This window comes from Nuphar pumila, chromosome 17, assembly GCF_984573655.1.
Source record: "Nuphar pumila chromosome 17, dmNupPumi1.hap1.1, whole genome shotgun sequence".
Lineage (NCBI taxonomy): Eukaryota > Viridiplantae > Streptophyta > Magnoliopsida > Nymphaeales > Nymphaeaceae > Nuphar > Nuphar pumila.
This window is the reverse complement of record NC_143265.1, coordinates 2,590,191-2,610,946: the sequence shown is the minus strand read 5'-3', so window position 1 is coordinate 2,610,946 and position 20,756 is coordinate 2,590,191. Positions and strand designations below refer to the sequence as shown.

The window sequence follows — 20,756 nt, the reverse complement described above, 5'->3', positions numbered from 1 at the left end:
CCTATAAAACTTTCCCTTCAACCGCAATGGCATTCTACGATCGCACAACACTCCAGTTGCACTTTTCCATTTCATCCACCCAACCTTTATCCTATGATTTACATCTCCATCAATTTCTCCATACTTTTGAATGATAGATCCCAAATATTTGAAACAATCATCCACCAATATTTCTTGCTCACCAAGCTTCACTACACTCCCATCACTACTTCGTTGCTTACTAAACCGACATTCCATGTATTCTGTCTTACTCTTACTCAACTTAAAACCTCTTGCTTCCAATGTATGTCTCCATAATTCTAACTTAGCATTAACCCCAGCTCTAGACTCATCAATCAAAACAATATCATCAGCAAACAACATACACCACGGCACATTTTCTTGAATTGATCTCGTAAGCTCATTCATCACTATAGCAAATAGGAAAGGGCTTAAAGCAGATCCTTGATGTAACCCAACCGTTATAGGAAAATTGGTTGTCACCCCTCCACAAGTGCGAACATTGGTTACTACTCCTTCATACATATCCTTAATTATACTAATGTACTTGAGAGAAACACCTTTCTTCATCATTGTCTACCAGAGAACGTCCCTAGGTACTCTATCGTATGCCTTCTCCAAATCAATAAAAACCATATGCAAATCTTTGTTCCTCTCTCTATTTCTCTCAATAAGTTGTCTAAGAAGATGTATAGCTTCCATAGTTGATCTTCCAAGCATAAAACCAAATTGATTCTCTGATATCATGACAACCTTCATCAACCTAGACTCAATCACCCTCTCCCAAAGTTTCATAGTATGACTCATGAGTTTTATACCACGATAGTTTGTGCAATCTTGTATATCACCCTTATTCTTATATAGAGGCACCAAAGTACTCTTCCTCCACTCATTAGACATCTTATTTGTCCGCCAAATCTTGTTAAAAAGATTTGTCAACCATTCTAAACCTTTTTCTCCCAAGCATTTCCAAGCCTTGATAGGTATACTATCTAGGCCAACTGCCCTTCTTGATTTCATTTTCTTCAAAGCCTCTGCAATTTCTTTTTAGATATAAGTGTAATGAAAAGAGGCGGAAGCACCAATAGGGCAAAAGTCACTCTTTAAGAGTAACTACAAGAGCCAAGAACACAAACACCAAATGTGCACACACAAAAACTCAAGAATATAGAAAATGACTTAAAGTCATAAGTTGGATTTATTGAAGAAAGGAAGAGAGGGGTGTAAAAACCCATTACAATGGAGCATAAGCTCTCTCAAGAATACCTAAATACAAAGGGGAGAGCCCCTATTTATAAGCATAAGAAGGAGCCACAAAGGGGGCTCCCAAGAGAGTCGTTGGGAGCCCCCAACGGTCACATATGTGACCGTTGGAGGCTCCCCAACGACTCTTTGGGGAGCCTCCCTATGTGGCGCAAAAGCCAAAAAATAAAAAGGGAAAAAGAAGAAAAATAAAAATAAAAATTACAAGCATTATTCCAAAATAGAATATGCGTAAAACAGGAATTTACAGAAATACCCTTTTGGGTGAAATAAAGTATATATATTTATATTCATATATATATATATATAGATATATATATATACATATATATATATATATGTATATGTATCTATATATATATGAATATAAATATATACGAGATTACAAATGTCGATAATACACATATTTTAACAATAAGTAGATTTTATGAATTTTTCATTTATCCCTATTTTGCAATTTATTGAGTGAATGATGCTAAATCTTTTTTTTGTATGGTTAGATTTTACAGGTTTTTGTATTTTAATCCTTATTTTTGCAATTTATTGAGTGAATGATGGCATGATGCTAAATCTGATTTTTTTTTGTATGCTTAGATTTTAGGTTTTTTTTAATTTTATTCTCTATTTTTGCAATTTATTGAGTGAATTATGTTAAACCCGATTTTTTTTGGTATGCTTAGATTTTAAGGTTTTTTTTACTTTAATCCCTATTTTTGTAATTTATTGAGTGAATGATGCTAAATCCATAATTTTTTAGGTATGCTTAGATTTTAAGGGTTTTATATTTTAATTCTTATTTTTACAATTTATTGACTGAATGCATGCTAAATCTGAGTTTTTTTATGCTTAACACCTGAACAAGTTGATAATCCACAATAAGTCATCAAGGATAGTGAAGCCTACGTCCTACAAAGACATACTATCAAGGAAAATGACTGGTGTCTTACAAGATCATGAAAATCAAAGACCCCAAAATGGTGTGTTTCCACATTTGAAGGTCTGACTAATGTTTTACAAAAAATTGTTAATTCTCAAAATACTGCTGACTTACGCATGGAAGTACATTGCTAACTTGTTTTCTGGCTATTGTGCTTACCCCTACCAATCAGCACTTCGCTACTCCAAGCAGCTAACACAGACAAACTTAGCACCACAAGCATAAATGTAATTGACAGAAGAATCACCCACTAGTAATGCACAAACCACAGCTTAACTAGTTGGATCGTTTCTTTTTCCTTCAATTGATTGAAGCCTCAAAAATAGAACTTCACTGAGAAAAAAAAAGAAAAAATAGAATGAGAGCAAAAAGGGGGATAAGGCAAGATGACTAGCCCAAGGAGAACAACTACAGTAAGTAAAAGGAACTAAGCTAGGTCATGCAAATGTAATTTGGCTTACCTGACCATAGTGCCCAAGCAAATACGAAATCTAGTGTATACATCTTATCATACCAATATTAGCATGCAAATATGATATTTTATGAGATTTTTCCATTTCCTAACAAGTCAGCCATTTTATGATTCTTCATACTGCTTCCAACTACTATATATGGACTAACATTCTAGTTAGTAGTTGGCCGTCATGTACTTCATCCCTCAATCACATTTTCCAATCAAGTGGCCTGTAGAACATAAGAGTACAAGATGCATGTGTCTGGCCATTCTTTCGAAATTGTATAGCCTTACTATACTGAACCATTTTTATGGTTATATTCCTGTATAAGGATGAACTGAAACTAATAGAAGTGAACAATAAATTATATTCTCACCCCTGATGGTATTTTGTCCTACAGATGGCATTGATCTGCCGCTAGTGTCTCCTGCTTCCAAGAAACATTAATTTCAGTAAGCATCTGTTTTCGTCCATTTAACCAACAGTTCTGAGAAAACTTTGTCCATCTTAGTTTGTGTATGATTGAATATAAAAGGAAGCTAGTATATATGGTAACTGGACAAAGTAATGAAAGAGAAAAAAAATCAGAACTGAAAAAACAGGAAAGTATAGAGTTAAAACAATAAAGATTCAACTTTCATTCAGTACTGACCAAAAAGCTTTACTAGTCCTTCCTGGTGGTCGGATACAACCTTAGTAGCTGGATGCTTCTCTTTGGGATACAATTCCAACCTCCAAAGATTGATCCTGCCATTCGGCTCAACTAAATTGAAGCTCAGTCCTAATGAGAGAAGTTTGCTCCAATAATGCAACTATTGTGACAACTTTATGTTGTGAGCTGCAAAAGATAGCACATCTAAAGAAGTCAATATCAGGCTTGTTTAATACATGAAATAATTTATCTAATGGAAGAAGCAACTACAATAAATAACATGGAATGATGTAATTCATATCAACTTCATAATAAATTGAAAACAATTTACCTGTTTGATGGACCTAAACAGATCACCAGATTGACAAAAGCCATAACCCCTGGAATCAGGAAGCAGCAGAGCACATATACAGTGGATGTGAATGGTGTCCGTTCCCAAATTTCCACATGTAGATCCAACAAGCAGTCTGATTCCCAAACAATTCAACATGGCTAGCAATGGCAAGGAAGCTGGTAAATTATATTCTCTATTGTCCACACAGCTAGGGATGATGCACGAAGGAAGAATGGCCATAATGATGTAAAAGAGCAAGTTGAAAGATACCACAAAGCTCTTGTTTTCATGGTGTAGTCTCTTGTGCTCGAAAACAACTGCACCAGTTAGAAAGTACAGACTTCCTAACACGTTGTGTCACTGTGGCTCGGTATCAAAGTCTATCCCAACCTCCACCCAGGCAGGTAAATCACCTGAGCTACGAGTTACTCCCACAAGCAGCTTCCTCTGATATTTGTTTTGCTAGATTCTCAGCCTCGTTGACATTACCCATTTTATGGTGTCCATCAACCATTGTGATCAAAGTAGCGGCATCAGGTGTAAATCCATTTTCCACCATGTGCCGTAAAAGCTGAGTAGCTTCGTCCATATCACCTGCTTCGCAAAAGACCTCAATCAAGGTTCTATATGTAGACATCTCAGGTTTGATTTCATGTTTTACGATTTCATCGAATAACCTAAGAGCTTTGGAAACTTCTCCTATGCTGCAAAGAACACCAATGAGTTGATCATACATAACTTCGTTCAGTGTGATGTCATCGGATAAGATCTCATCATAGAGCTTCAAGGCCTTAGTTGAGTTTGCTTCTAGGCAAAGAGCCCGAATAAGAACAGAACAAACAGCTTCATCAATTTTACAACCCTTAAGCAACATCTCATCAAACAAATGAAAAGCTTGTACCATGCTTCCAACCCTGACATATCCATCTATCAGAGATGTATAAACAACAGCATCAGGCACTAATTTCCTCTCTTGCATTTCTTCAAACAGGCGACAAGCTTCCTGCATGCTGCTTGCCTTACAGTAGCCATTGATCAGAGTTCCATAAGTCACCTCATCAGGCACAAACTGCTTCGCCACCATCTCTTCTAGTAATTGCCCAGCCACCTGAAGCTTCTCGAGCTTGCAGTAACCATCTATCAGTGCATTGAAGGAACGAGTTTTCATTGGGAAACCTTTGTGGGACATTGCCTGAATCAATTCAAGGGCTTTCTCCATGTCCCCTTGCAAGCAGCAGCCATGAACAAGAGCATTGTATGCGAACTGATCCAATTCAATGCCTTCCGATAGAATCTCATCATAAAGCCTCAATGCCTCAGCTAAATTTTCTGATCTGTAGTAACCTTCAAACATTATTGTATATGTCCAACTATCTGGTTCTACACCCTTTTCTGTAACGCTTTTTAGAATCTCTTTAGCCCTCGAAATGTCACCGGACTTGAGGAGGCCATCAATGAGGGCATTATATGTGACAATATTGGGCTCGATTCCTTTAGCGCACATCTCATCATGCAGTTGGAAGGCTCTCTCCATATTACCCTGCCTACAAAACCCCGATATCAAACCAGTGTAAGTGAAAACATCAGGAGCGAGGTTCTTCTCGTTTAGTTCAGCAAAGACCTTCATGGCCTCTTCCATCTTCCCAGCTTTTGCAAGGCCATGAATCAATACACTGTAGACATGCACTCCAGGAATGATGCCTCTCACAAACATAGAATGGAAAATAGAAAATGCTTCTGGCATATTCTCTGCTTTGCAGTGGCCACTTATAAGGGCAGTATAGATGACTTCATTTGGAGCTAAACCCCGAGCTATCATGTCCTCAAATACTTCACCTGCCACATCCATTTGCCCAGCCTTACAGTAGCCATGAACAAGAGGCCCATATGTATACACACTGGGTGTCAATCCTCTTTTCGTCATTTCCTTCACGTAAGCAGCTGCAGCTTCCATTTTTCCTGCTTTGCACAAGCCATTTATAAGAGCATTGTAGCAAAACACATCAGGAAGAACACCTCTGCTGGGCATCCTATCGAATATTTGTTGCGCCTCTTCGATTTTACCTTCCTTGCAATATCCAGCGATCAGTGTCGTGTAGACAACAGGATTTGGTCGCACCCGGGCTCCTTCCATTGTCTCCAAAACCCCACTAGCTAGTTTTGATTGCCCATTTTTGCATAGCCCATTGATTATGACACTGTAAGTAACCACATTCGGAGGTATACCCAACTTCTTCATTTCATCAAACACCTCCAGTGCCTTAGAAGAATTTTTCGTACCACAATGTCCCTCAATAAGTGAGTTATAAGTTGAAGTGTCTGGCTTGTATCCCTTTTCGATCATCTCTCTCAAGAGTTCATGGGCTTCCTTCATCCTCCCAACCTTACAAACACTATTAATGACGATATTATAGGTGACGGCACTCATTTGTGTTCCAGACTCCCCCATCTCTCGCCAAATCTTGAATGCCTCTTCGACGTCCCCTTCTTTCATCAATCCATTGATCAAGGACGTGTAAACGATAGAATCCGGCTTCAGACCCACGCTGCGCATCTCATTTAGGTACGATTTTCCCTCCTTCGATCTCCTTCCTTTACACAACCAATTCACAAGTATGCCATACGTGTACCCATCAGCAACCAAACCCTTCTCCCCCATCGTCTTCTTCAGCTCTACAGCTTCATCGATGGCGGCCGCTTGACATAAGCCGCCGATCAACGAATTGTAAGACACCGCGTTCGGCTCGCACCCCTTCGTCCCCATCTCTTCAAAAACCCTCTTGGCGTCACCAATCCTCCCAATCTTACAGAACGCATTGATCAGAATGGTGAACGTGTACACATCAGGATTCACTCCGGCGCCAAGGATATCGTCGTAAACCTTCCAGAAGATGTCCATCCTATTAGCCCTAAGAACTGATCCCAGAAGAGAATTGCAGAAACGCAGTCCAGGAGTAAAACCCCCTCTTATGCACTCGAGCAAAACCCTAGCTGCATCATCCACCTTACCCGAACCCACGTACAGATCCATCAGGATCTCGAATGCCGCACTGGTGGAACCGAATTTCCCGTTCGCGCTCGCGACCGAGGCCAGGATCTCGGCGGGGCTGGACGGCTCGTGCGCGCGGACCATCCGTTCGGCGACGGCCCGGGCAAGCCCGAACATGGACGAATTGCACAGGGAAACAAGAAGAAAAGAGAAGGAAACCAGGGTTTGCGGGGAACGCATCCTCTTCTCGGACCAATTGAAGAAGTCGAGGAGGCGCCGGGGATCGGATACCTGGTTGCGGAGGAGGGCGTACTCGACGACATCCGGCCGGAGCTGCGCTCGGAGATCGGATGAGGAGCTGAGGAGGGATTGCCAATTGCCGTGGCGGAGGAGGCCGCAGATGTTCTCCGCCAATTTATCGCCGTTGTTGCGATCGGGCGTCGCTTCTTCCTCGGAGACGACGTCGCCACCTCCGGGGAGCGCGCCGAAAGAGGATCGGCTGCAAAACCCTAGGGTTTTAGTGGCGCGGGAGAGACGATTAGGGTTTCTGAAGGGGGAGGGGGGAGCTCTCGCTCTGGGATTCCTCATCTACACCAGAGAGAGAGAGAGAGAGAGAGAGAGGAGATGGAGTCTCCTTTCTGAGGAAACGGGTCGGGCACAACCAATCCCATGATCTTATATCCGTTTTGAGAAAAAATAGATTTTGGAATTTTTTTAACGAAGGACGGGGAAACCACCACGGAGTAGGGCCGGTAAACGAGCCGAACTTAGCCTGCTCGGACTCGGCTCGTTAAGGTACACCCCAGCTCGAGCTCGGCTCGTGAGCATGCCTTGAGCCGAGCCGATCTTGGTGAGCCGATCATGAGCTGGCTCATTTTCTTTAAAAAATTATTTTTAAATGTTTTTTAAGCTTGATAATATATCATTAGAGTTTTACGTCGTCGTCCTGAAATTTGGATATGGGTTGATAAGGTACCCGACACATGCAGGACACTTCAGGACTAGATCAAGTCCAACCTAGCTTGGATTCAGACATGATCCAAATGGATTCGTCCCCTTTACAGTTAGGGGTGTCAACGGGTATGGTTAAACTGGACCTGACCCACACTGAACCCTATAGAGTCCGGGTATCTGATCAAGACTCAGGTCCGGACCCGAAGGTCCAATTAATACATGGATCCAGGTATAGTTTGTGAAATTTTATACCAGACTGGGTCCGATCCAAGTTTCAATTAAGACCCATAATTTTTCAATGTAAAAATGATAAAAAATATTAGTTTATCAGGTATGGTTCGGGTCTGATTAATGTAGTTCTTATCGGGCCTGGGTATGGTTTCTCTTATAATGGATCTGATTAGACCTGATACAATACCCAAAAATTGGGCCCAAGTCTGGTTCAAATTGGGTCTGAACCAAACCCAACCCGTTGACACATCTATTTCCAATCATGCTTAAGAAGACAGTAGGTCCTACTATTCAATATATCTTAATTCCTACTTAGGGGTATCAACAGGTTTGGTTTGACCAGCACCCGACCCATACCAAACCAATGATCTAAAACCCGGTGGCTCGTCGCTCAGCTTGTCCTTGAGTGACTTGTGACTCGGCCAGGTCAACTCGGTGACTCGGCCGGGTCATGTTAACTTTATTTTTCATACAAAATATATACATATGTGTATACTTTACCAATACATTATATGATATTTTTATAATATATTTAATGTATAATTTTATTAATAGATGTATAATCATATTTTTATATATAATATTTATATTATATTTCATATAATATATTAATTATATATAAAATATTATATATATATATATATATTTATTCATGACTCGACCAAATCATGATATGACTTGCCCATGACTTGGACGAGTCATGACATGACTTGGCCGAGTTTTGTTAAAGCCAAGTCGGACCTTTTTTCTAACCTTGTGACTAGGCGATCTGGGCCGAGTCACCGAGTCAATCCAGCGAGTTTTTAAACTATTTACCAAACCTTATAGGTCAGGGTTCAATGATAAAAAAAGGGGGTCCGATTAGAAATTGAGTCGGATCCAAATTTTTTGATTAGTATATGGAGCGAGGTATGGTTCATGAAATTTCATACCAAACCTTAATCTGATCCAAGTTCTGATTAACGCTCATAATTTTTTAATATAAAAGGGATAAAAATATATTTTATCTTGTATGGATCAGGTCTGATTCATATAATTTTTATAGGACCCGAGTATGGTTTTTTCTTATGGTGGACATAATCAGACTTAGGCCCAAGCCTGCTTTGCGCACCTTTAAGTCAGATCCGGGTTCGAGAAATGCCAAGATGGGTGGCTGTCAAGCAGGTTGCTGCATGCTCACTACGCAGGGATGTTGCATATAATGTAAAAGCATGGATATATGAGCACATGTACATTGGATGGGCCCAAAGAGAATCTTGATCGTCTAAATTTTAAGGTTTGGACGTGTCATCTTTTATTTATGTCACACAGACACAAACAAATACATACATATTCTCGAATGCACAAAAAATTTAAAAAACAAGGACAGGATGTCACATTGTTACGAACCAGCAATTCACGTGATGATAGGCACAAAGTGCAGAAAAGTAAGAGAACAAAAACACTTTTATGTGGTTCAGCATTTCAGCCTACATCCATGAAGGAAAGGAAATTTCTCATTATCTTTTTCACATGATTTTGGTTACAATCATCCACATAAATAGAGCATTCTTGTTTTTTTTAAGATAGTAACAAATCAAGAGGTCAGACTTACCGTGGATAACAATGGTAAGTAGTAAGGATAAGGATACACAAAATCTCAAATTCCTAAACTTAAGGAAAGTGTATCCTATCCAAAAACTACCAACAATCTCCCCCTCAAGTTGGTAGTCATATGTCAATCTGCCCCAACTTGCTCATGATATCATGATGTTTTTCTTTTCCCAGAGCTTTAGTGAATACATCAATAAGCCTATCTTGACTCTTAACATGAGGAGTTTTAATGACTTGAGATTGAATTTTTTCATGAACAAAGTGACAATGAAGCTCAATACGGTTTGTTCGTTCGTGAAAAACTGGATTAGTTCCAACATACTACTTGATTATCGCAGAGCAGATCCATGGGTTCATCAACTTTGATCCCCATATCCGATAACAGGAACTTGATCCATATCAGTTCACAGGTTCCAAGAGCCATAGAGCAATATTCGGCTTCAGCACTAGTTCGTGCAACAACACTTTGCTTCTTACTATGTCAAGTTACCAAATTGCCACCAACAAACACACAATATCCTGATGTGAATCTCTTATCATTTGGATCTCCAGCCCAATCAGCATCTTTATACCCTACAATATTTAAATGACCATTTCTTTTCAGCAAGATTTTCTTTCCTGTTGACTCTTTTAGATATCTAAGAATTCTGTAGGCTGCCTCAAGATGTGGTTCTTTGGGTTCATGCATAAACTGACTTATCAAATTTACAACATATGTTATATCTGGTCGAGTGACGGTGAGGTAGATAAGCTGACCAACAAGTCTTTAGAACTTGCCAACATCTTCCATTGGTTTTTCATCATCTTTCCTTAGCTTGCTGCTGGAATCAACATGGATGTCTATAGGCTTGGTGTCAAGCATCCCAACATCCTTAAGGAGATCTAGTATATACTTTCTTTGACAGATAAAAACTCATTTGCTTGAGTGGGTAACCTCTAAACCCAGAAAGTATTTTAGAGTTCCCATGTCTTTGATCTCGAATTTGTGATGAAGTCTCTTTTTTACTTTCTCAATCAAAACTGCATCATTCCCTATCATAATTATGTCATCAACATATACAAAGATGATAACAGCCTTGGATCCCTGAATAGAAACAAACATGGAGTGGTCAGCAGAACTTCTTTTAAAACCCATTTCAAAAAGAGTCATACTTAATTTAGCGAACCAAGCTTGTAGAGACTGCTTAAGCCCATAAAGAGCCTTTTTTAGTTTGCAAGCCACCCTTTCATGATTTTGAACATGATATCCTAGAGGTAATTTCATGTATATTTATTCTTCTAAATCTCCATGAAGAAAAATAATTTTTACATCAGATTGAAACATTTTCCAACTCTTATTTGCGGCCACAGATAACAGAACTCATATAGAGTTCATTTTAGCTAGAGGGGCAAAAGTTTCATTATAGTCAATTCCTTCTATTTGAGTGTAGCCTTTTGCAACCAACCTGACTTTATACCTATCGATGGAGCCGTTGTTGTTATACTTGATCTTTTAAACCCATCGACATCCTACAAGTTTTTTTCTTTCAAGTCGAGAGACGATTTCTCAAGTACCATTTTTTTTTAGAGCCTGAATTTCTTCTGCCATTACTTTTCTCCAAATTGGATCAAGATTAGCTTCTTGAAAGGTGTTTGGTTCATGATGAGAGTAGACACTTAGGGCATATGATACATAAGATGATGAGAGGCCTTTGAGTGAAAAGTAATCTTGGATGGGATGAGAGGTGGAATGTGTAGGTGAGGTTGTAGCAAGATAAGTGTAGAAGTCATTCAGTCGTTCTGGTAATCTAGTAATGCGAGTGGATCTTCTAGTAGGAGCAACTGTAGAGACAGAGTTGACTTCATTGGTGTTTGGTTCATCAACAATATTGGGATTTGGATTGATTTGAGTGGTTGGATTTGAATTAGGTGGCCTTTGGAGATTTGTGGTAGAAACTTCATCAGTGTTTTGAACATTGGGAAGAACCAGTTGGAAAGAAGAAGATTTTTCACCCATTCCAATCTCCTATTGCGGATGAACCTCATCAAATAACATAACTGGTTCATGAAAAAAAGCATTCATGTTCAAAAAAATGTACATCTCGCGAGATGTAAAATTTGTTTTGTGTTGGGTCAAAACATCATTAACCATTTCTTACTGTAGAATAACCCAAAAAACATATTTTATTGATCTGGGTTCAAGTTTATCTCTGCTTTGTGTTTGGAGATGAATAAACACTTTACAACTGAACACTCACAAGTGTGAAATGGAGATGGGCTTATTATAGACTATTTCCAAGGGTACATGTCCCTCAAGAGGGAAACTGTGAAGACGATTTGTAATGTAGCATGTTGTCCTAATAGCCTCAAACCAGAATTCTTTGGGAATGTATTTTTCAAACATAATTGCCCTGGCTACATTGAGTAATTGCCGATTTTTGTGCTCTGTGACTCTATTTTGTCGTGGAGTCCCAGTACAAGAATTTTGAGGTAAAATTCCACGTTGAGTCAAAAAATCAGCAATGATGTTATTGACAAACTCACGTCCATTGTCAGAACAAAAAGCTTTGATTTTCTTATCAAAATGAGTGAGAACAAGCTGATAAAATTTCTTAAAAACTCTAGAAACTTCACTTTTATTTTTAAGAAAATAAATCCATGTTGCTCGTGAGTGATTATTAATAAAGGTAACAAAATAATTGTATCCCAGATGTGATGTTACTAGGGCAGATCCCTAGACATCTAAATGTATCAACTGAAACAAGGACTCAGACCTACTATGATAATGATGAAAAGGTAATCGAGTTGCCTTTGCATACTCGCAAGCATCACACATAATTAAAATGGAAGGCAAATGTGACAATAGCATATTTTGGACCCTTTACGAAGGATGACCTAATCTTGTGTGCCACAACATGCTTAACTCTTTGGGATTATATGCAATAAGAGCCTTAATACTATCATCCAAAAAATATAGGCCATCATGTTGGTGCCCTTTACCAATCATTGTTTGTGTCCTTTGATCCTAAAAAATCACCTTGTCAGACAAAAAAATGGCTAAGCAATCATGACTCTTGGTAATACGACTAACTAATAGTAAACTAACAGAAAAGCTTGGAATGTAAAGAACGTTTAAAGGAGCATATTTATCAAAAAACCGAGTTCTACTGATTCCCTTCACAGGAACCTTGCTCCCATCGGCAATGCAAATGAATTTCTCCTTTGAGTGTTGAATATCGTGCAGTTGAAGTACTTGACCAGTCATGTGGTCGGAAGCCTCGATGTCAACAATCCATTTTTCAAGTAAAGTCTTGGAAACAAAAGAGAAAATATTACCTGTAGTATCTTCGGGAAGTGAGTTGACTGGCAACAAAATGGGCTTTGTTGAGCTGCTACAAGGCATTTGCGAGATCAACAATAGAGACTAAATTTGCTGCAGAGGAGTCTCTTTTTTTATTTGCAAAACTAGTGGGCTTGGATTTAGAGGGTCGACCATGAAGATCCTAGCATCTGTCCCTTGTATGACCAGCCTTCTTACAATAGCTACAACACAAATTTGGTCTTCTTGAAATATCTTTCCGATCAGTGACACTGGTTGTAGTAGGAAGTTGATGTTCATGACCATGATCAGCCTTAAAAACCAATTTTTCAGACGCAATCTTGGCTAATTGAGAAGAGGGATTCATGATCTTGTGTCTGGTCTCCTCATGTTGAATAATCGAGCATACATTATTAAAGGTTGGTAATGGCGTTGACATGAGAATCTGACTTCTGAGAGACTCAAACTCAAGCCTAAGTCCTGCCAACATTTTAAAAATTTTGTCCTCCTTCGTGCATTTTTTAATGATCTCGGGATCAGCAGTGGAGGGACAGTATTGAGCAAGCTCGTCCCATAGACCTTGAAGAGCACCAAGATAAGTATGAAATGACTTATTTTGCTTGTTGTAGAGAGCAATTTCTTGTTGAATTTGATAAATTCAAGCAAGATTATTTTGTGCTCCATAAACATCATAAATACTTTTTCACGTTTCTTGGGCGGTTTCTAAGAAAAGAAAACCTTTAGTGATACTTGGATCCATTGAATTAAACAGCTAAGACATCATCAAATGGTTTGAGGATTCCCATTCATTATACTCATCATCAGTTTGATCTGGACGAGGGATTTTTCCTGTTACATGCCCCAACCTCCCTTTGCCACTAAGAAATAAACTGGCTGTGGTAGACTAGCTAAGATAATTTGTTCCATTTAATGGAATTGTGGTAATCTTAAGGGTGGGGTTTTGTTTTTGAACCACCACTTTTGCATTTAAAACGTTTTGTGGGGTGGCATTGGTGAAGAACCCAAAGATATCAGTCATGGCTAATCCAAAGAGGTACCTTACCGAGAAGATGAAAATATGGGAAGGAATAAAAAGATTGTTTCAAAGTATAGGGGAAAGAGGCTTAATTTCTCAATCCTCATTCTCTTCGTCTCCATCACCACCACTAGCCTTCTTTGATGCAGATTCTTTCGCTTCATACGACCAGGGCATCCTCCACCCAGTGGGCTTGTCAGTGAGAAGTCAATGTGTTTATGTGAATCTACACTCACTAGAAATGATGGAATGTTCACCACCAGCCTACCAACCCTGATATGCCTTTGCCTGATGAGTACTCGAGCATGGTGGATCGACTTGGCCATCCTTGAGTTGAACACAAGTGTTTGGAGACGGCGCTCAAAGAAGTTCTCGACGGTTAGGGCCAGAACATAATCATGCTTGTTCTGGCTCTCCTCCAGAAGCCCATACTGGTTCATCCGCCGCAGCAGGGCATCGCCCTTGAAGATCCTGCGCTCGTTCTTTTCATCTAGAGTGAGGAGCTCTCTGGCAGCAATTCTGATACGACTGAGTGTGTACTGAACCCTTCAGAGCTCCCTCTTGCACCGGAGCCCATACTCTCCGACCAGCTTCAGCTCGGCGTCCAGATGCTCCTTCTCGTAGGGACGCCGGGGCTTCTTGAACGTCTTCCCATAGTTGAAGTAGAAACTAACGTGCACCATGGCAGATGGTGAAGGAGAGCCCCAGCAGCAACTGGTCCATACTGCACCTTTAAAATATATCTATAGGTTGGTCTTTTATTTAATTTATTACTTTGCATGATTCTTTTTGTTTGTTTTTCTCAATGTATATATACTTTAACAATAACAAATTTAAACGTGTGTATATATAGTCACTACAATATGAGAACCAGAAATAGGAGCATTTTCAACAACTTCTTTGCAAATCCAACCATGTTGTGGATGTGCTTGGCATGATGAATTTGCTAGTAATCAACTATTGGATTGTGTATTTTTCATGAAAAATGCAATTTTTGAATGCTTGAATATTTATGAAGATTATGAGTCATTGATTTTAAAGTCTTAAAAATTTTTGTTTATGCATCAAAATCAGATTATTCGAGAGCAAGTTTTTATAGAACCAAGCATGTAGATCACATCCGGCTAGATTCAAGAGAAAAGAACAAAAAATCCATAAAAATTATGGCTCACAAGTTAGTTCTCATATTTTATAGAATATGAGAACTGAAACATGAGAACTAGATTTAAATTTTTGATGTTCTGAACTATTTGGATTGCAAATGCAAACCAATGAAAACAACCATAATGAATAATATTTAATTATTTAGAATGATGAAAATAAATGAAAATAAAAGCAAATGTAATAAGGTGAAGAAAATCAAAGTACAAAATTAACAAAAATTATACAAGATATGTCCTAGGGGCTGTTACATGCATTTTCGTCACTAGCCGGCTAACCTATGGGACACCAAAAAAAACTCTTTTTTTCACGAATGATGCAAAAACCACCCTCGAAATCAGAGACCTAGTTATGCTGGCTAAGCCTTCCATACTTGCGGGTACTGGTCTGATAGTGTAAACTCGTGGCACACCCCTTGCCCCTAGGAAGTCGCCAAGCTTCTGTTGAGCGACTTATCCCTTCCCTCGTTAATGCAAGAGGCTGATACACATGGAAATGAAACTCTGATCACTCGTTTAGTGGCCAAGGCCCCTTCCACTGCACCAAACCCTTTGTTAACAAAAGGAATTTCTTGAGAAACCATTTTTTTATGGAATCGAATTTGTATAATCTAATCAATCTTAGAGAATATCTAGAGTAGAAGAACAACTCTTACATGCTATGAGAAAGTACAAATGCATAAAAGAAGGGCAGAAGTGACCCCATAAGCAGTAGAAATAAAATGAACTAAGCAAGAAGGTCGCAGTTGGCATATCTCTGTTTCTAATCAATAGACCATAAAAAATATTGCGATTGAATATTGCCTGCACAATGCATCAACATATGCAGAAAAAGATGCTAATTAAAATTTGTCTTTCTTCATGAGAAAAGAATGATGACTCATCTTGGCTTTTATCTATTGGAGAAAGTGACCAACACATACAATAAGTTACCATGAGTCAATTATCAACTTTTATAACACCACTAATTCATCAGACACAAAGCTAGTCACATGAGTCATACACCACATTCAAATTAGTGCAAAAAAAAAAAAATTAAGAACATTAACCAATGGTTTTTACTACATTGCTTCATGTAGAATAGTGATCCAATATAATACAACCCACAAAAAAATCAACTTAATAATCATCTTTTTGAAGAATAAGCATCCCCATATTAAGAACTGACATATTGCTACACATAAAGATGAGGCCAGAAGGATTCTTGTTCTAACATTCCCCCATCTAAGAATATACAACAACAACAACTATGCCTTCATCCCAAAACAAAAGAAAAAAGAATGCAACAGGAGGACTTCTCAGGAGGTCACTCATCCCAATACTACTTTTGCCCAAGCACACTTAACTTCGAAGTTCTGATGGGATCCGATACTTTAGTGTTGGTATGATCGCACCCCATCTAAGAATATACAAGAAGAAAAACAAAAGCATATTTCCACAACCAAATTGAAATAAGACAAAATGTTTGTCCATACTAATTAAATCGAATTCCTCTCAAGCATTTCATTCTATGTCACGGGGACATTCGTGGTGGTCTCTGGTGACATGAGCAGACATGTAGTAGACACACGATCACTGAAACGTATGTTGAATATTTTAATAGTTTTAATGGGTTTTTATTTTATTTTAATAAAAATATATTTTAATGTTAAATTTTTTTTTTATTGACTAAAAAATTCATGCCATCGTGTCTTATTTTCCAAAAAAAAATCAAACTTTCAAGTGGAATACTCGTGTCCTCATGTCCAAGTGTCTTTGTGACAGATTTTATCAAACACTTGGTGGGCATATGAACAAACCACTGAACTTCCATTCCAACCTCACCAACTTTGAAGTCATCAAAACAGAAGCACCATAGAATTGAATACCTATGCATCAAACACACAATTAGTAGCCCCAAAAAATGGTTGGCCTCACAGTTTCATCACAACACGTTTGAAAGTTGTTGAGTTATTTGTGAATAGCCAAGACTTGAGGAGACTTTGTGCATCAATCAAGGGTCTTGGTATAGATGGGTGGACAAAAAACTAAGAAGATGGGGTCTTTAAATTGGTGATTCAAAATGTGGTTCTATGGAGAGAGAGAGAGAGAGAGAGAGAGAGAGGTGCACACAAGCGGAGCTTATGCTCAAAAAGCTCGCTTGTTTAAAAAAAGGTATGTTCAAGCTTGGCTCCGAGCTTGAACACCATGGTTACAAACTCGGCTCAAGTTTGAGCCAAACTTGTCTAGGCTCAAGCTAAGTTGATTTGTTGTAAAATTTTTGAAATAAAGTGTGTAAATGGCAGGAATTGATCTCCACCCCTCACAGGATAACACATTTAATACCCTAACCACTTGTGTGAAGGCAACTTTTGTGAATTAAGTGGAATAAAAATTATACATCTAGTAAAACTTTTCATGACAACTGCATTGACCGAGCTTAACGAGCTTAATTGAGTTTTAAAGCTTGATCAAGCTCAATCTAAGTTTTTGTTCAAGCTTAGCTCCTTTACTTACCAGACGAGTCTGAGTAGAGCTTAATCGAGTCGAGCCTGAGTTGAGTTCAAGCTATTTTGGCTCGTTGTGCACCCCTATAGAGAGAGAGAGAGAGAGATTAGGTGAATAGGTGTGGCAAAACTGCTGTTTCGATGACTTCAAAGTTAGTGAGGTTGGAATGAAAGTTCAGTGGTTCATTCATATGCCCACCAAGTGTTTGATGAATTGCTTCAGAGGAATTTGATTTACTGTGGACAAAAGTTTTGTCTTATTTCAATTTGACTGTGGAAATATGCTTTTGTTTTTCTTCTTGTATATTCCTAGATGGGGGGAATGTTAGAACCAGAATCCTTTTAGCCCCGTCTTTATTTGTGTAGCAATATATCGGTTCTTAATATGGGGATGCCTATTCTTTAAAAAGATGATTATTCAATTGATTTTCTTTTGTAGGCTGTATTATATTGGATCACTATTCTATACAAAGCGATGTAGTAAGAACCACTGCAGCATTGGTTGATGTTCTGAATTTGTGCTACTTAGCTCAAACTTAGCTTGGCTCGTTACAAGAATGCGCCAAGCTTAAACACTTCAAGCTCGGCTAGTTTACCAGCACTATAACACTTCTACGTGAGTAAGTAGCTCAAACTCAACTTGGCTCATTACAAGAATGAGCCAAGCTTAAAGACTTCATGCTCGGTTACTTTACCAGCCCTATGACACTAGAGCACTTCTACGTGAGTAGTGGCTAAGAGCCTAAGATAATTAGATTATGACTGGCATAAAAAGGTTTTGCAAGGATCTGGGTCTAATGGGTCTGACCCATTGACGAATCTCATAATATCTTGGTACTCTTCTTCATCCCCCCTTCTTCATTGATCCATCTCCTTCCTTACCTTCTCTTCTTACAGTTCAACTTCTTGCTTCTTCCCAATGTTGTGAATAGCGTTGAGGTGTAGTGAGGCATAAGACCCGATCGTGAAGTGAGGTGTAATTGCAAGGATTTGGGTCTATGTTACCGCAACACGATACTTAGGGTGTCGTACACATGTCAACATGGGTACTGGTACTTGGACACGACATTTGCCGTGTCCTAATATTATATTATATATCATATTTTCAATATATATATATATATATATATATATATATATATATATATTTAGCCGTTCCCGTACCCATATTTTGTGGAATTGTCATGTCGTACCCTTTGTACCCATACTTGCACTTGTACCCAAGTGATATAGATCTGGGTCCAACGGGTCTGAACCAATGATGACTCTCAGAATATCTTGGTACTCTTCTTCATTCCCCTCTCTTCATTGATCCATCTCCTTCCTTACCTTCTCTTCTATTGTTTAGGGTTCAACTCGTTACTTTGCCATACCCAATGACCCAATCTTTCTTCCTTCTTGAAGCTGATACTCTCTCTCCAAAACCACATTTTGAATCACCAATTTGAAGACCCCATCTTCTTACTCGAGTTTTTTGTCCACCCATCTATACCAAGACCCTTTATTAATGCACAAAGCCTTCCCAAGTCTTGGCTGTTCACAAATAACTCAATGACTTTCAAACATGTGATGAAACTGTGAGGCCAGCCATTTTTTTGGTCTACCAATTGTGTGTTTGATGCATAGGTGTTCGATTCTATGGTGCTTCTGTTTCAATGACTTCAAAGTTGGTGAGGTTTTTATGCAATTTCAGTGTTTCGTTCATATGCCCACCAAGTGTTTGATGAAATCTATGTCACAAAGACACGTGGGCATGAGGATACATGATGGGAATTCGACTCGAAAGTTGCTTTTTTTTTTTTAAAGATAGGACACGATGACATGAATTTTTTAGCCAATAAAAAACTATTTTTTTTATTTTTAACATTAAAAAGTATTTTATTAAAATAGAACAAGAACTCATTAAAATTACTTAAATAATGTTAAAATATTCAACATATGTTTCGGTGACCGTGTCTACATGCCCGCTCTTGTCACCAGAGACCACCACAAAAATGGCGTGTCACCATGACATAGGATAAAATGCTTGAGAGGAATTCGATTTAGTGTGGACAAACGTTTTGTCTTATTTCAATTTGGTTGTGGAAATATGCTTTTGTTTTTCTTCTTGTATATTCCTAGATGGGGAAATGTTAGAACCAGAATACTTTTGGCCCCATCTTCATATGTGTAGCAATATGTTGGTTCTTAATATGGGGATGCCTATTATTCAAAAAGATGATTATTAAGTTTATTTTCTTTTGTGGGCTGCACTATATTGGATCACTATTCTATAGGAAGCGATGTTAAGAACCATTGCAACATTGGTTGATGTTCTTAATTTTGTTTTGTTTCTTGCACTAATTTGAATATGGTGTATGACTCTCGTGTGACTAGCTTTGTGTCTTTGATAAATTAGCAGTGTTGTAAAAGTTGACTATTGACTCATGGTGTGTGTGTTGGTCACTTTCTCCAATAGATAAAAGCCTAAGATGAGTCATCATTCTTTTCTCATGAGCCATGAAGAAAGACAAAATTTTAGTTAACATCCTTTTTCTGCATATATTGATGCATTGTGCAGGCAACATTTAATTGGGATATTTTTTATGGTCTATTGATTAGAAACAAAGATGTGCCAACCATAACCTTATTGCTCAGTTCATTTTATTTCTATTGCTTATAGGGTCACTTTTGCCCTTATTTTGTGCATTTGTACTTTCTCATAGCATGTAAGGGTTATTCTTTTACTCTATATATTTTCTAAGATTGACTAGATTATACAAATTCGATTCCATGAAAAATTGGTTTTGCAAGAAATTCATTTTGTTATCTCCAAGGAAACAAGGGGTTTGATGCAGTGGAAGGGGCCTTGGCCACTAGACAGGTGGTCAGGGTTCCATTTCCATGAGCATCAACCTCTTGCATTAATAAGGGCAAGGGATAAGTCCTTGCTCAGCCGAAGCTTGGCGACTTCCTGGGGGCAAGAGGGTGCGCCACGGGTTTACATTGTTAGTCCAGTATCTGTAAGTATGACAGGCTTAGCCAGCACAAGTAGGTCTCTGATTTCGAGGGTGGCTTTCTCGTCTTTCATGAAAAAAAATAAAAATTCCTTTTTTTGTGCCCCATAAGTTAGCCAGCTAGTGGTGAAAATGTAGGACATATCTTGTATAATTTTTGTTAATTTTGTACTTTAATTTTCTTCACCTTATTATATTTGCTTTTATTTTCATCATTCTTATTATGAAAATTCTTGAACTACCTGTTCATTTTATTTTACTCAAATTCTGCATTGTCTGCTAAACAATTTTTTTTTTATTTTGGTTGTTTTCATTGGTTTGCATTTGCAATCCAAATAGTTCAGAACATCGAAAATTTAAATCTAGTTCTCA

General features: G+C 38.4%; 1 protein-coding gene and 2 pseudogenes across 1 annotated transcript; all 3 read right to left on the bottom strand.

Annotated features, from left to right (window-relative positions):
- Positions 1-4,059: 4,059 nt before the first annotated feature.
- On the bottom strand, positions 4,060-7,218 carry LOC149811356 (uncharacterized). The gene is made up of 2 exons (XM_089993857.1): positions 5,448-7,218; positions 4,060-5,132 (listed from the first exon to the last, which is right to left on the bottom strand). The coding sequence occupies exons 1-2, from the start codon at positions 7,216-7,218 to the stop codon at positions 4,060-4,062; spliced, it is 2,844 nt and encodes a 947-aa protein (XP_089849983.1).
- Positions 7,219-13,838: 6,620 nt separating this feature from the next.
- LOC149811355 (small ribosomal subunit protein uS4y pseudogene) lies at positions 13,839-14,425 on the bottom strand (annotated as a pseudogene).
- A 1,754-nt stretch (positions 14,426-16,179) lies between these two features.
- LOC149811354 (5S ribosomal RNA) lies at positions 16,180-16,298 on the bottom strand (annotated as a pseudogene).
- Positions 16,299-20,756: the final 4,458 nt, after the last annotated feature.